This window comes from Micropterus salmoides, unplaced genomic scaffold (genome assembly GCF_014851395.1).
Source record: "Micropterus salmoides isolate LMB-PRFRI ecotype aquatic unplaced genomic scaffold, ASM1485139v1 Ms_hic_scaffold_12, whole genome shotgun sequence".
NCBI classification, from domain to species: Eukaryota; Metazoa; Chordata; class Actinopteri; order Centrarchiformes; family Centrarchidae; genus Micropterus; species Micropterus salmoides.
Genome location: NW_024040263.1, coordinates 22,437,339 through 22,452,531, shown reverse-complemented (window position 1 = coordinate 22,452,531; position 15,193 = coordinate 22,437,339). Strand labels below are relative to the sequence as shown.

Here is a 15,193-nt window from a genome sequence, read left to right as displayed (position 1 = left end):
GCCTTGCTAATCTCCTAATAAGAGCCCTGCTATAAATCCTACCTCCATGAGGTGTAGCGCAGTTAGGCAGCACTGCTAACTAAGTTACTGTGTCCAGAAATTAGAGCACAGTTAAGTCAGCGTCTCTCTAAACCAGAAGAAAACATGAACGTGGTTAAAGATTATAAAGTTAGATGTCTTACAGGGTTGTATTAGACTGCTGAAGTTGTAACTGGGTGTGTGACACTGAGTGATCTGCGTGAGAAGTTGTAATGTTACAGATCATTTTTCATCACAGATCTGATGGCGTGATGGAGACAGTGATATCTTAGAGTCTGATTATCTTACATGCTCAATGCAGAGTCTCCTCGAAAACCTCATCTGTTCTAAAACCAGATGCCACTTTAATCCAGGGCACTCTATGCGTCAGGCATTCATGTCTAAAATAGCTAACCCAAGTTTCCAGGGTGGCCCTTGTAAAGCAGGTTCATTCATTTGAACAGAGGCTTCATATTAGTTATTGCATTCAGTATTCAGGTCTGTGTAGTGTGATGATCAGGCGTGCCTGCGAGGAAGCATACCGACCCACGGCCAGTCTGGATTTGATCAAACTGCCTTTGATTGTACAGTAGCTTAAATATTGTATTTGCTGAAGTTCTTGCTGATTGCGTTAATGTTGCACTTTGTGCAAGGTTCTTATATGACATTTCTCCCTTTTCAGCGAGAGAGAGAGAGACACACACACACACACACACACACACTTGCTTGAAATGAAATGTGTTGGGATACATGATTTATATGTGTGTGCTCTGTGGAAGTAACCAGGATTAGGAAATGTCTTTCTGTTTGGTATCCTGACTACATTGGTTTAAGTTTGAAAGGAGATATGGGAGTTATGAATTACCTTGAGCCTGATTATAATACTAAATCCCTTTTGTAGAACACCTGTTCTGCACTTTGAAGAAAAATACACTTTGAAGAAAAGGAAACAACTATAACGAGGATTTAAATAAACTTGGAGTAAGTTAAAAAAAAAAAAATAAAATAAACCAAGCAAATAGGAGGTAGTTAAAGGAGTAGTAAACAGACCAAAAAGATGCCCCCTGACTGTTTTAAACATTTAGGTCTAAACGTCTCTTTGGGGTTTGCTGATACGATGATAATCTGCAACAGTGTGTTTTTTGGCTGCTTGACAGATGACTCTTGGATCCAGTTTCTGTGTTAAAGAGGTTGTTAGGAATTTATTTCCTCAGCAGCAACAAAACAGGCAACATTAGCCAGCAGGCTACACTGTGTTTGCAAGACACTGTTGGGTCTGATTTACAATAGCAGACATGGGTGTAAGGCAGATAGGTAGGAACTTGCTAGTCTAGCTAAATGAAGGCATAAACAACCCATAATACACCCTGTTAAAGCTGCATTAACCAGGGTGCCCAGCCCGTTAGCTCATCCCCCCTCTCTCCCCTGCCTTTCTTGTCTATCGCTGTCAAATAAAGGCAAAAATTGCCAGAAAAAACATCAATGTTTTTATTAAAATCGATGGAAATCATCAAGATCACCCAGACACAATGTTAAGCCTCTTGTATCTCATTGCGTTTTGCTTTTACTGCCTGCACATTTACTGTATGGTTGAGTGTGAGCTGATCTCTTCAAACCATGTTGGCAACTGTTTCTGCCAAAAAAGCTCTACTGCTGAACGGGGTGTATACAGCCAGTGTACCAAACAACAGGTAAAAGTACCAGGCGGTGGATGAAGAAAGCAACACATCCATCAGGTAAAGTTTTTTTAAAGAGTTGCCAAAAAGTAACAAAAATGATTACATTACCCATAAAACCTTAATATGCCAGTAATATAATAATAATATTTTACTTGGTTTGAAAAATGTCTGCCCTGTAGTGGTCAGAAAATTGATTAAAGCAGCTTTTAACATAGGTCTGGAACACAAGTACTTACTCAGTCTGCTCAGTCTAAAGTTTTATAGTCCGCAAATGTAATTGGTCCGTCACACTTAAAATATATTTTGGAATCATTTGTAAGTAAAGTTGTAGGGATGTAGATCAGTTGCACATTGTGCATTATGTACAAAGTACATGTGTGTTTGTGGCTTGGCAAATAGTTTTCCATCCTGTCTATCTAATTGCACATGTTCTTCATTGAGTTTGATTTTTGTCTAGTCTGCAAAAAACATTAAGTTGGACAGTCTTTCAACAAGAGCAGCTGTCACAACAACAATGAATTACAACGCCCATCACACATGGCAGAAGCACCACATGTCTGCCGTGATCAATCATTGAACCTGCCCCGCCCACTCTTTATGGTTCTCGCCAGTCACAATTGGGACCTAACAGATCCCGTGGGACAGCACTGGGTGATACTATCATCAGCCGTAAATCACCGCGGGTAAAGAGTTGGCTTTCACTCTTTGATGACTTGTCGTGCGTGGAGTTTTGTGAGCAGCACGCCTCTGCCCTGACATCTGGCCTTTGCCTTTTGTAAAGAGCCTGGTTAGAGTTGCATGTCTTTTGGGGTCTAATGTAGCCCAAGTTTATGTGGAGTAATTTCATAATTGTGTGTTAAAGCATATATGCTTGCAGTGTCTCTGTACATGTGATATTATCATGCCGTCAAGCTCTGTGTGCGTTTTTATTCTAGTGGAGCGAGCAAACATCCAGGCCATGTGTCACGCTGGAGGTCCCTGGGCTCCCAGTGCCCCTCTGTCCACGAAGAAATTTATTGTTAGTGTTCATAGGTTTTATTAAGGTGTTGTTAAAAATGTGTTAATGCACATCCAGAGCTGCCGTATAGATTTTATTTTAATTGTAGTCTATGTCGGCTGTTGGCCTAGACTTCTTTTCTCGGGCAAAGTTAGGGTGTGTTTGGTTGAATATTTTAGACATGCCCTGCTGAGATCTTACTTCAGCTCCATGTGTCAGTCACGACCATGACCAGTATGCTCATGACGCAGCCGCTAATGAAGCCATTTATGCTTCTTCCTGTGGGCAACCAGAAAAACCCAGAGAAAAAAATGGAGATGGAGGGTCTCGTGTCACCACAAACCCTTCCACGTAAAGCGGTAAAAAACATTAACAGCACGGGCTAATTGGGAATGTCTTTAGTACTGCTCGTTGGAGCGGTTGAGAGCAGGGCAAGCGATGGCCGATATATGATGCTGATATTGAAACAAAAGTTGTGTAATTACACAACTAGTACAATCTGATATACATGGTTTTCTTAGCCAGCAATGTGATGTTTTAGATGGAAGTTTTAATAATTAATGAAATAGAAAAACATATTATAGGGTTGTGACGCTAGACGATGCCATCGTCCTTCCGTGATGGCTGACAGACATCACGCCGTTGAGCAGGCATCATGATTGTCAAACCCCGTCCTCCTGGCAAAAAACTCTTTTTCACATTAAACCGCCATGTAAAAGCAGGTTTTAATCACCACTAATATTATTATTAGAAATTTTAAATATGCGTCGCACCTTCCGCGGAATTCTCCTCCCCCTACAGTCAGACACACAAGAGTAAGTAAAACACCCGGTGGAGACTCCCGATTGTAAAACAACAAACACGGTTAAAACGGACACAAAAGGAAATCATTTAACTACGTAGCCCACTTAATCATAGTAGAAGCACAAAATGCAAACACTGATTACCAAATAAACAAAATCTAAACATGTCTGCAAAATAAGACAGGTAAAGTGCTCTGATTCTGAAATGCTCCTTGTGGGAAATGCAGCCTGAAGTTGGCGGAACAAAACAGGGTCACAGAGAGCTGTGAAAGGTAGTAGAAGCACATAAAGGACAAATTAAAAACAAGTAAATAATGGTGGACAGGCTGCACACTCCGCTGCTTAAATGCTTCTGAGATGCATCCAGTGGACTTTGACGCCGGACTATGGACGCATCAACATAGTTTGAAAATAGTGGAGCATTTAGGAGCTAAAGAGCCAAATATTTCCCCCAGAAGTTGGTAGAGACCAAAAACAGAGATAAAAGAGAGGTAATATTGTACATGCGTTCGTCAGGTGTCTTCACAGAAACAGATCATCCGATTGTGATATTTATTCCCACTTCAGTAATATTGATTGAAGGGAAGGCGGGTGTGGATGGCTGTGACAGCTCATCAGAGCATCTGCCATTTTGCAAATGTTTATAGGCTCTTACTCGTGATGGGTAACCAATCACAAAATTGAGCGAGACTAAAGACAGAGAGAGGTGGATACATCAAAGCCAAAGAACGCATTTTAGGATGAATTTAACCCTTTAAAACTTTCTTTTTTTGATGATCATTTTTATTAGTGTTCATTAGTTTTTCTAGATGCTTTAGCTGTTAAGTTCAGTCACTAGACTGTCTGAGGCGCCCAGTAGCTCACCCTGGTAGAGTGTACCACATATCAAGGCTCACACTGCAGGGGCCTGGGTTGTAGTCTGACTTGGGCATATTGCTGCATGTCATCCCCTCTGTCTCACCTGCCTTTCCTGTCTCTTTCTCTACTGTCACTATATATAAAAAGCAGAAAACACCATTTAGAAAAAAATACTAGAAAGTCTCCTAACGCGCATTGTTGGGAGCAAGTGAACCCTAAAAGCGCACAACATCCTGCTGTTTCAATTAATGATGTCAGTGTGTGTCACTGAGCAATGTCAGAAGAGATAGATAAAAAAAGGTTAGTTTTCCTTTGTGAGGGTTATTGGGCCTCTGAAGTGTTGTCGGTAGAAAACTGCATTTTAATTTCACTATTTTGTCAGTGTTAAAATAGGCCGTCTAGTTCCTGTCCAATCCTTTCTGCTACAATGGCTCCACACTGACAATCATATCTCCTCCACTCTGTATACAGATTTCTTTCTTTAAAAAAAAAATCTAGTTTTATTTCACCATGTCAAAATTACATTTATATATCCTTCCTGTACAGTGCCAGGTGATTTCACTCACAAGCTTATTTTCTGACGGAGAGAAAGGAGGAGGGGAGACCAAATCATTGCAAGCATTTGATGTAGTTTGTGGTTTGAATGACAGTTTTGCTGTGAACAGTCTCAGACTCTCTTCATTGGTTGGCATTTTGGTTTTTCGAATAAGTTGAATAAGTTGTTATCAGGACGTATTTAGTTTAAACCTACACCAAGAGATATGAGATCTGTCAATAGCCAGTGGGAATCTGTACTTAGCCTCCTGGCCCTGTGAAACTGTAAATATAAAGAGACAAAGAGGGAAGGGCTTGTTTTTTACCTGGCTTAATGTTCACTGTCCATTTTAGGATGTCTGAGACTCAGCTTGTTCTCTTCCCACCCTAATTGTGGCGTGTGCGGGTGGGCAGGGGATGCTTTCGATGTGTCTGTGTACACACACACATACTTATGTGTGTGTATGTATGTATGTTTTTTTTTATATATATATATATATATATATATATTTTGGATTCAGGTCTGGACTTTGACTTGGCCATTCTAACACCTGGATATGTTTATTTGTGAACCATTCCAGTGTAGATTTTGCTTTATGTTTTGGATCATTGTCTTGTTTGAAGACAAATCTCCGTCACTGTCTCAGGTCTTTTGCAGACTCCATCAGGTTTTCTTCCAGAATGGTCCTGTATTTGGCTCCATCCATCTTCCCATCAATTTTAACCATCTTCCCTGTCCCTGCTGAAGAAAAGCAGGCCCAAACCATGATGCTGCCACCACCATGTTTGACAGTGGGGATGGTGTGTTCAGGGTGATGAGCTGTGTTACCTTTACGCCAAACATAACGTTTTGCATTGTTGCCAAAAAGTTTGATTTTGGTTGGCTTTCTTCTTTTTTGGAAAAATTAAATAAATTAGTTGACTTTTGTTGCTGTTTCATCACCATTTATAGCTCTACAATGGGTTTATGATCAAATAGTTTATTAGAGCACAACATTGTTTACAAGCATACAAAGTTCTTCATAGATAGCCTCTTAATTTTGCACTTAACTTCAAAATGAGCAAGCCCCCGGACCCCCCGAGATGGTCCGAGGCCCACCCACTATAGTCTCTTAAAATCCTGTGGGAAACACTGGTGTGTGTGTGTGTGTGTGTCAGACACCAGGCCATCACACAAGCAGACAACAGAGAAAAAACACCACCTGTAAGAGAATGGGGGGTGGGGGGTGACAACAGGCAATGACAGAAAATACACCAATTGCCGAAACTGACGTCACTCTTGACTAACTTGACTAACAGTTAAATATTAAATAACAAAAGGTCCCTGTTCATGCAGTGTTGCTGCATTCTTTCAGTGGAGTTGTGTGTAACCAGTAGAGCCCGACCGATTTATTGGCCGGCCGGTATTATCGGCTGATATGAGCTAATTGCATTTAATCGGCATCGGCCGTTTATAACGGCAGATCTATGACAATTAAAAAAGAAACAAAAAGTCAGATCCATCACTCGTGTCATGGGTGTTTGCATAGTTTGCCCACCAGAGGGTGACCGGCTGCAGCTCCCCTGTTAACAATACTGCCTCACCACAAAAACCACAGAAAAAATCAGCTGACCGGAGTTTATCGGAGCTTACTGCAGCATTTAGAAACCAAACACGCAGAGGGCTGTGTTAGCGGTGAGTCGGTGTTTTGTCACGTTAATTACATGACTTAAATAATTATAATAAAAACAGACCCAATCACTTCTCTTCATGACTTGCTAACCCTCAGGTTTTTCACTGCACTCTCCCGGCTTCCTAGCAGCTCACAGCAGGTTAATGTTACGGTAGCTGGGTGTTGGAAGGTGTTGACAGATTTAACTGTAGATTTATTCTGAAACAGTGTGGCAGTTCTAGTGAACGGTCCACATTTGTCCCTAGTTCATCACTTCTAAATATTCTCTAAAATCACATAACGTTACAGCAGCTCACGCTGCCCATTGCTAAATTGACCACAAAGCTAATGCTGTGTTTATCAGTGGAGGAGCACTAACGGTAATGAGCTGTTAAACTATAGTTTCTGGTATATTCAAAATATATCTGCAAGCTGCCTGTCTGCTGCTAGTCTGCGTGTCTGAAATTATTAAACCAGAGTGGACATGTAAATAAACATGACCTGAACAAGAATCTAACACGGCTTCCTGTAGCTCCTCTTTGTGTGACATTGTAGATGTGTAACGCTGTAGTCAGAGCCGTAACGGCTCTGGTTGTAGTTAGAACGTTAGTTAAATGAAATCTCAAAGTTGCAAGTCCTCGTTGTAGAGAGTCATGTTGTATTAGATACATTCAACAGCAACTCACTATATCATAGCTTTGGTTAGAAGAGTGCTGGTAAAAGGATGAACTGGCTGTGAATATGCTACATTGAAATTATGGCAGATTATGTGTAAAGGGAAATACACATGCTTATTCAAGCTCATTGTTTCTGTTTACTGATGGCTGAAAAAGGTGCACATTCCTGCTACAAATATTTATTGATGTGCAATTGTTTACATGTGCACTTTTTGAGACTGTAATCTATTTTATTAACATAATCCATTTAGGAAAAGCTTTTTTAGCCCACATGCATATCAGCTTTCAATATAGGCCTGTTCTAAGTGTAATTTATACAGTAAAGGGGTCTACCATCCAAATCATTCTCTAAATCTAAATATCTGCTCTTTTTCACTTTAATATAGGCATCAGCCCCCAAAAACCCATATCGGCTCTAGTAACCAGGGGTGGAAATTCCCGGCTCTACCAAGGGATCTAATATCGTGTAACACACGGATTAGGGTTTTTTTTGTTGATGTTTATGTTCATTTCATGTTACTTGTGTTTGACTGGCTTAGATTTGTAAGAGGGTGTACGTTGGAGTAGTAGTTGGAAGGGAAAGAGGGGAAAGTGTAGCCACTTTTAGACAGAGATCCCGCAATGAATGCAAACATTTCCGTCTAATGCCACATTAGCACATTCAATATGAACAAACGTTTGCAGCATCAGTCATCTGTCATTTTGCCCTCCAGGTCACCGTGCATGTCACATGACTGAAAACTATGAATTTCTACCAGCGTTACCGGCTCAGAGGCGGATCATATCGGACCCCCCTCACCAGCTCTGTACCTTTTGATACAGCGCAGTGAGCTGGCATATTGGCACAATGCTCTCAGAAAATAACACAGTGTGAAAGGGGCTTGTGTTGGGAGCTATGAGCTATGAAAGTTGTGCTTAGAGAGTTTTTAGCATTTAGCTAGCTAGCTACCACCGTAATGTGGCGACAGAAGCAGAACTTAAAAAAAGAAGGTTGGCGGTCCAGTCTGTCCAATGGTGGCTGACCTCATTTATTTTATTTGCCAAAGTAGTTTTACTTTCATTTGGTGAGCGGTTAATACTAAAATTGGACCCTGTTCAGGGTATAGAAAATTTACATTTATAACACAGGCATTGTACTTCAGTTAGTCGTCTTATACTTATTCACACACTTCCTAGCTATTTGGCACTCAATAAGTGTGATAACACTGTTTAATCAATGCAAAGAAAGAAAACAACCAGTTCTGAACCAGCATAATGGATGTATACTAGTACAAGTCAGCTAATTTCCGTTCAGTGAGATTTATACCATCTTAGCAGTGTTTGCAGTGATCAGTTTAAGCTAGCTAGTAGACAGAAGTTCACTTATCGAGAGGGCTTGGCTGCTTTACTGTGGTGACTTATGCTAGCTAGCTCAATAGCTAACAGTCACAGTCTTAAAATGAAAATAATATTGCCCTCTGTTTTCTTAGATGCTGTACATTGGCTGGGAGAAGGTGAGAGAGGGAGGAAGATGGCATAGATGACAATGTTTGTTTGCCAACTCGCAAAAATTTATCTTAAGCGATTTCAGCCCGCTGTGACAGCCATCAGGCCGTCTGATACCTGTCACAGAGAGCTTCAGTCAAAGCGCGCTTCTGTGGACACTTGTTGAAGATATACCAACCACCCTATGCAGTTGGTGACGGGGAACCCACAAACAAAATGTAAAAGGCTTTGTCCTGTACAGTGCTGTAGTGTACATGCAGGACGTGAACATTGTATTGATACAGCACCCTCATATCCTCTTGTATAATTGTATGAAAAACCGCCATAGCTGAATAGCCTTTCATCAAATTTTTTTATAACCGACACCAAGGACCCTTAAAGTATTTTTGAAAAAGCGGAGGGCGGATTACCTTCCCCATACTGAGTGGCTTTTCTGCTTTCCCTGCTCTGACACTAAACAGCAAGTGAAAGGCCAGGCAGCCATGCTGCACTTGTCCCTCTAAGGCCTCAGCCCTAGGGCAAGATGACAGACATCCCCAGTCTGGACCACTGCTGGAGTTGCTTTTGTGGGTATTTATAGCCACCAACTCCCAGATGGGAGCCACACCAAAAACAAAAGTAGTGAGCTGTGTGCCAACCAGTCACTTCAGGAAGGGGGATAATTGGGTGAAAGTGCATAACAAATGAGGACTAATAGGAAACAAATGAAAGGGAGGAAAGTTGGGGGGCCGGGGGCTGCAAGAAGAGAACAGTAGTATTTTAAAACTGTCTCCCCTGCCCCTCCCATGGTTGGGGCTCCCCTATCGACATGTGGCGCTACCTAACTAAAATATTGCTTTGCATTTTTGGTCTCCAGCCAAGAAACCGGGGGGCAAGGTTGTACAGAGTGTGTGTCCGTCCCCATTGAGAAATGTATGCAGGCCAGTCCTGAGCGCATGTGGTTAAACTGAACGCTGCTGCTCTGGTAGCGTCCATGTGGCTGCTGGTTTAGAGAGGAGGGGCTGAGAGGAGCGAGGGAGGAAAAGACGGATGGTTCCTTTAGCCTTAAACAAGCTTCTTCCACATGGAGCACCTGCTCGCCTGATGCCAGGGACAGACAGACAGCGGGTAGCGCTGCAGATCTGGAAGGCTGTGTTTACTCAAGGAAGTGTGTAGGCCAAGTGCCCTCATTAAAGGCTGGATTCTGACTGAATGTCAATGAAGACAACCAGCCGCAGCAGCAGATGGGAGGGTCACTGCCTCTATCTGTCTGCTCTGTTCTGTTTTCTCCCATCCTATAGCATTAAGACCCTGTTTATCGTATGTTTAACTGATAAGCTTGATTGATTTGGATATGTCTTATTTAAAGTGTCACCCCTCGGCTCTTGCTTCCTTCAGTTGTGCAACCGCAGTAAATTCTCTCTGAGCCTCTCGCCTGCATGCTGATGGCGGCTGCTTCTCTTTACTCATTTACCTTTTATTTATAAATAGAAATGTTCTGTTTTACATCATAACTTCATCCAAGATTAACACATCTGTCAACCACTTGCTGAGTTAACCGGATGGGAATTAAGACGATAATTTTAGCCTCCTAAAGTCATGTTAGGGTTAGTTTGATGAGCAATTTGATTGGCCACCGTAGTATTGCTGAATGACCCTGCGTTTTTTCCCATTAAAAATTATTTAGCAGGTTAGTTAAAAAATACTAGCCTAGAGATTGTATTACGTTCCACTACTGAGTAGGTGAAACAGGAGCCAACCACTGGTGGTCTAGATAAATGAAGAGCTGCAGGTGACTTTTTTTTTGTGCTTTTATTACTGTGTGAGTGTTGACATACCTCTGATAAGGCAAGCACTGGCAACCTTTTACAGTGACTTCTTTATCATATTGAAAAGGTCTGCCAACCTCACAGGTTGTGATGATCACAGCTGCCTGCAGTACACACAGGGTAGTTTGCAAAGTAGGCTAACACTCAAGTGAAACTCACTAGCTTATGCTCACCAGCTGTAACACACTTATTGCTTCATTTATTTTTGTCCCACTTATTGATTAGCCAAAGAGGTGTTTCTTTGGGTGGGCACCCTTAATGCACACACACCTCCCATGTTTTCTTGCTGTCTTAGTCACTTCATCTCAAACCAATCATGGCTCCCAAGGCTCTCAGCATTATGCTCACACCTCTGGATAGTGTGACACAAATATTCCTTCACCGCCCAGCAGGAGCCCTGAGTGCTGCGGGATTCTCTCTCTTGTCACACTGTGTTTGTCAGCCCGTAGCAATGCTCTTATCATCATGCTGCGTCTTGTTTCTGTCTTGTGCTGCAGTAACAAGGCCACAGTGCAGCACCAGTTAGCATGTTGGCTGATGAAAATTCCATAATTGGGATTGTTGGTGAACATTTGGACTGAGGAGTGTCAGCTGAGGAGTAAGACAACATTGGTTTGTTAGATTTGATGCTGATGGTCGAGGGTTGATGTGGTTGAGATGCCTGTGGTACATGGAGAAAATATAAATACTATCACTAATTGCTTCTTGTACAGGCTTTTTTAACGTACCGCAAAGGCAGTGATGCTTAGGAGAGTGAATGTTCCTTACTGGCACACATGTCAGTGATCCAGTGTGGCACACTTTAAACTGTTAACCACTCTAATATCTGATCAAATTAATTTTGCTTTTCTCTTCCTCTCAAAGATCTGGGGTCACTGTCCTGGGATGATTTGGAGAATGACCTTCCAGATGAGTTGATCCCTAATGGAGGCGATCTGAACATCATGGGTGGCATGCCTTCAAACGGTGGAGCTGGTGGTCCAGGTGGCACCCCTGCGGGCCTCGGCAGCGGTGGCCCTGTTGTACCGGATGCAGCTGCCAAGCACAAGCAGCTCTCAGAGCTCCTTCGAGCAGGTAGCACCTCTAGTATCACAGGCGCAGGGCTGAACTCAGCTAGCCCTCAGTCAGGCGGTATGGGGCCTCAGCTAGGAACACCGCTGGGAAAGAGTCCCCTTGGCCAGGGCTCCCCCAACAACCACCCATCCCCCCAGGCCCAAAAAGCAGGAACACCAACTGGAGTAGCAGGACAGAACAACAACAACAATACTGCAACAATGGGCTTGAACACAACCGGCTTCAACCAGTCCATGATTAACAATAGTCAGGGCCATGCTGGGCTCCTGGCCCAGGGAGGGCAGCCCCAACCTGGGCAGGTGATGAATGGTGGTCTCGGACCTGAAGCTGGGAGAGGACGGGGAGCAGGGGTGGCAGGCATGCAGTACCAGGGACCGACAATGCAGGGAGCTGCACCAGGACCAGGAGGAGCAGGGAGTGCGTTGGCAGAGACGCTCACGCAGGGAGGGCAGCAGATGGGGGCTCACGCCACCCTCAGTGCAGCCCAGCAAGCAGGCAACATGAACAAGGTGAGTCTCACATCCTCTTAAGTGTAGTCTTTGTGCATGCACTTTTTGGGACGAGAATGTATCGAGGCATACATATTAATAACATTAGTAACATGTCACTGGCTCTGATTCACAGAATTAGTAATTTTATGTCATTCATAGAAATTGTTGATGGAAACCATTTCAACTTAACAAATGAATGTGATCCACTTGGACTCCAACAGTTTAACTTAATGAGCTTGATGGTGCGTTGTTGGTGCGATGGGTCCCATTCTTCCTTCGATACTTGACAAATCCAGACTAGGGCTGAATCGAAATTGCGATTTGAAAGAACGCGATTAGCTAATCGTGAAGACGGCGATTAAAATGTAGGTTAATTATACAGCAAATCTGAGCAGTTTTAAGCAGTCATGCTGTTCATTCCGTTGTCATCCTTGTGTGACAGATCTGCTCGACCAATCGCAAGCGCTATACGCCTCCTGTTACGGTCCTACCCACTAATCAGAGTGGGCACAGGGTGTGTACATTTTACAACAACAAACAAAAATGGCCTCAGGTGAACCGGCAGCTGTGATTTTGTCTTTTGCAAACTCACACTGAAGTGTTTGAGTAGCGGAGCGTTTAGCCTGCCCTACGTTGTTGACGTGTTGTTAATTTGTCATTCTGTGTGTTCCAACTACAGATAACTGCTCTCTGTGAGCCCTTTTCGCTCCGCTCTCTGCGCTGCTACGTCCACATTGAGCATTTCAGAATAAGAGAGTTTTGCCTGCTTTTGCTGACTTGTTCAGATTTTGTTCATTTGTTCTGTGTGTGCTGTTTGTTCAGTCGTCCTTGATTTTTGTGCTTCTGCTGTGGTTGAGTAGGCTATGCAGTTAAATAGTTTGGTCTGTTTTTAACTGTGTTTATTGTTGAAATACGATCGGGATTGGGCACAGGGTGTTTTATGTAGAACATTTTGACCAAATTCTCTATGCCGTTCTCTCTCTGACTGCTTGCTTGGTTCATCTGCTCTGTGCTGCTTGACACAGCTTTAGTCAAAAATGGACTGAAAGTGAATATTGGGGGGGGGGGAAATCGAATCGTAATCACAATATCTGGCAGGAAAATCCCAATTAGATTCCCCCCCCCCCCCCCCCCAATCGTTCAGCCCTAATCCAGACTAACATGTTGGTCAGTCAAAATGATCTTGTTCTGTCTCATCCATTAACTTTTAACTCAAGTGGAGCCCTAATATGTCAAACCTGGATGAATTTACTTTGGATAACTGCATGCTGTTGTCTTGCAATGAAAAACCATGACGTGCTCTCATATGATTGGCTGCCATGACTATGGAGAGCAAAGAGAGTCTGCATTCATGTGACTGCACATTGTCGAAGTAATAAACCTAAAAGAGCACGGAGGAAGTACAACTAAAGGAAAATGTACAGAGAGTGCTTCACAGAACGGGGATGAGGAGGGATTGGTGTCTCTGTTATTATAGTTCCTTTTTCAAAAGGCTAATCGGTGGGTAATTAGAAATTGTATTGTTTTTTTATAATATCGCATCTATCAACAATTTTATGGCCAGTAATTTTACCAGCCAATTTAAAACCCTGCTGGGACACAACAAAATGGCAACCATCTCATTAAGCATTGCTCCGCAGCACCACTGGTTGCCAGAAACTCGACAGGATACCTTGAAGATCTTTTTGTATTGCATTGTAAAAGTAGAGAAAAATCCTCTTTTCTTTCCAGTTTGATAGGGCCAAAGGATGTGTGCTGTTCTCCTGGTCCCTGCTAAATCCACTGCTGGTCTGGATGTGAAAACCATGTGCTTCCTCTGATAATTCATTGTGTCCCCATGTTTGAACTGAAGGTATAGCTGCTCTCCTGACAGCAGCTCCAGTTAAATACCAAACAGGCTCAAGCCATTGACCCACGGTCATTCACCCAAAGTGACGTCTTCAAATTGCTTCCAACCAACAGTCCAAAACCTAAAGACTCAAAAATGACAAAGAAAAGCAGAAAATCCTTACATTTATGAAGCTGGAACCAGCAAATTTTTGACATGTTTGCTTGAAAAATGACATTGCAGCTCTAATTGTAAGCTAGTGGTCAGCTTTATGGAGCTCTTAATTGGCTGTTCATTGATAAAGGATTTCATTGAACCCTCCCAGACTATGATTTGTGAATGTGTGTATTCCTCTGTTGGTCTTTTCTCCCCCCTCTGCTCATTTCAGTGCTTTGATTGTTCCAAAATGAAATGTACACTCCACACATGCCAGATCTACTCTCACTTTTGGCATGAAGCTAATATTGACACTGCTGTCAACTGCTCAGTCATTTTTTAGATTAGTTTTGTGACTCTATATGCTTTATAAACTCTCTGTGTGTTAATGTTCATAGTGTCATTGGCTGCTTAGACGTGAGCTTGCCACCAATGTGGTTCCACAGGAAATCTGTAGGAAGCAATCTTCTTTACTAGCTGTGTGTGTCAGCGTGTTGTGGTTACGTGGCGCTTAAGTGTCTTGGCTCTGAGCGGAGACTTGGACGAGATAGTGACTGTGTGTGTTGAAAGTCATTCTCGAGTAGAGAATGTATGTACACATGCTTTAACCACATGAAAGATTAAAAGCAGATGTAGACCTATCCACGGGAGAAAGCGCGTGTGTGTGTGTTTAAAGCTTGGCTGTTCTCCTGTGATTATCATGTCTCCAACAGCTCTAGAGAAAGACCACTGGACCCAGTCTTTGTGTGTGGCTTTCTCTATTGTGCTTGGTTGTAAATCTCTTTTTGGGCATTTGTGTTGGTTAGAGGCTGCTGTCACTCCTTCCTGCCCCATGCTCCTTTTGTTATTGTAAACGCATGAACACTCCTCCCTGCTTTCTCTGGCTTTATTGGGTGGCTGCTTGCCCCATCAGTCACGCAGGGAAAGGCGGTGTATTGTAAACCACTTAATCAGTTGGAATGACAGAGGGCGAGTGCAATGAGGAGGAAGGAGGGAGGGAGGGCTGCTCAGCTGAATAGTCTGGCCTGGCAGCATAGCGGTTCGATGATAGTTGGCAACTGTCCTGCCTGCTGATGTGTGGAGTGTGTCAGAGAGTGGGGGTCTAAATGGGAAGAGCGAAGCGGAGGGGCTGC

At 42.9% G+C, this 15,193-nt stretch overlaps 1 protein-coding gene across 4 annotated transcripts in view; it reads left to right on the top strand.

The window, feature by feature from the left end:
• Positions 1–15,193, top strand: part of crebbpa (CREB binding protein a) — a 47,289-nt gene that overhangs the window by 1,175 nt on the left and 30,921 nt on the right. For all 4 annotated transcript variants that reach the window (XM_038713982.1, XM_038713981.1, XM_038713980.1 and 1 more), the window contains exon 2: positions 11,376–12,094. In XM_038713982.1, coding sequence (XP_038569910.1) covers positions 11,376–12,094 — 719 coding nt within the window. The remainder of the gene's footprint in view (positions 1–11,375; positions 12,095–15,193) is intronic.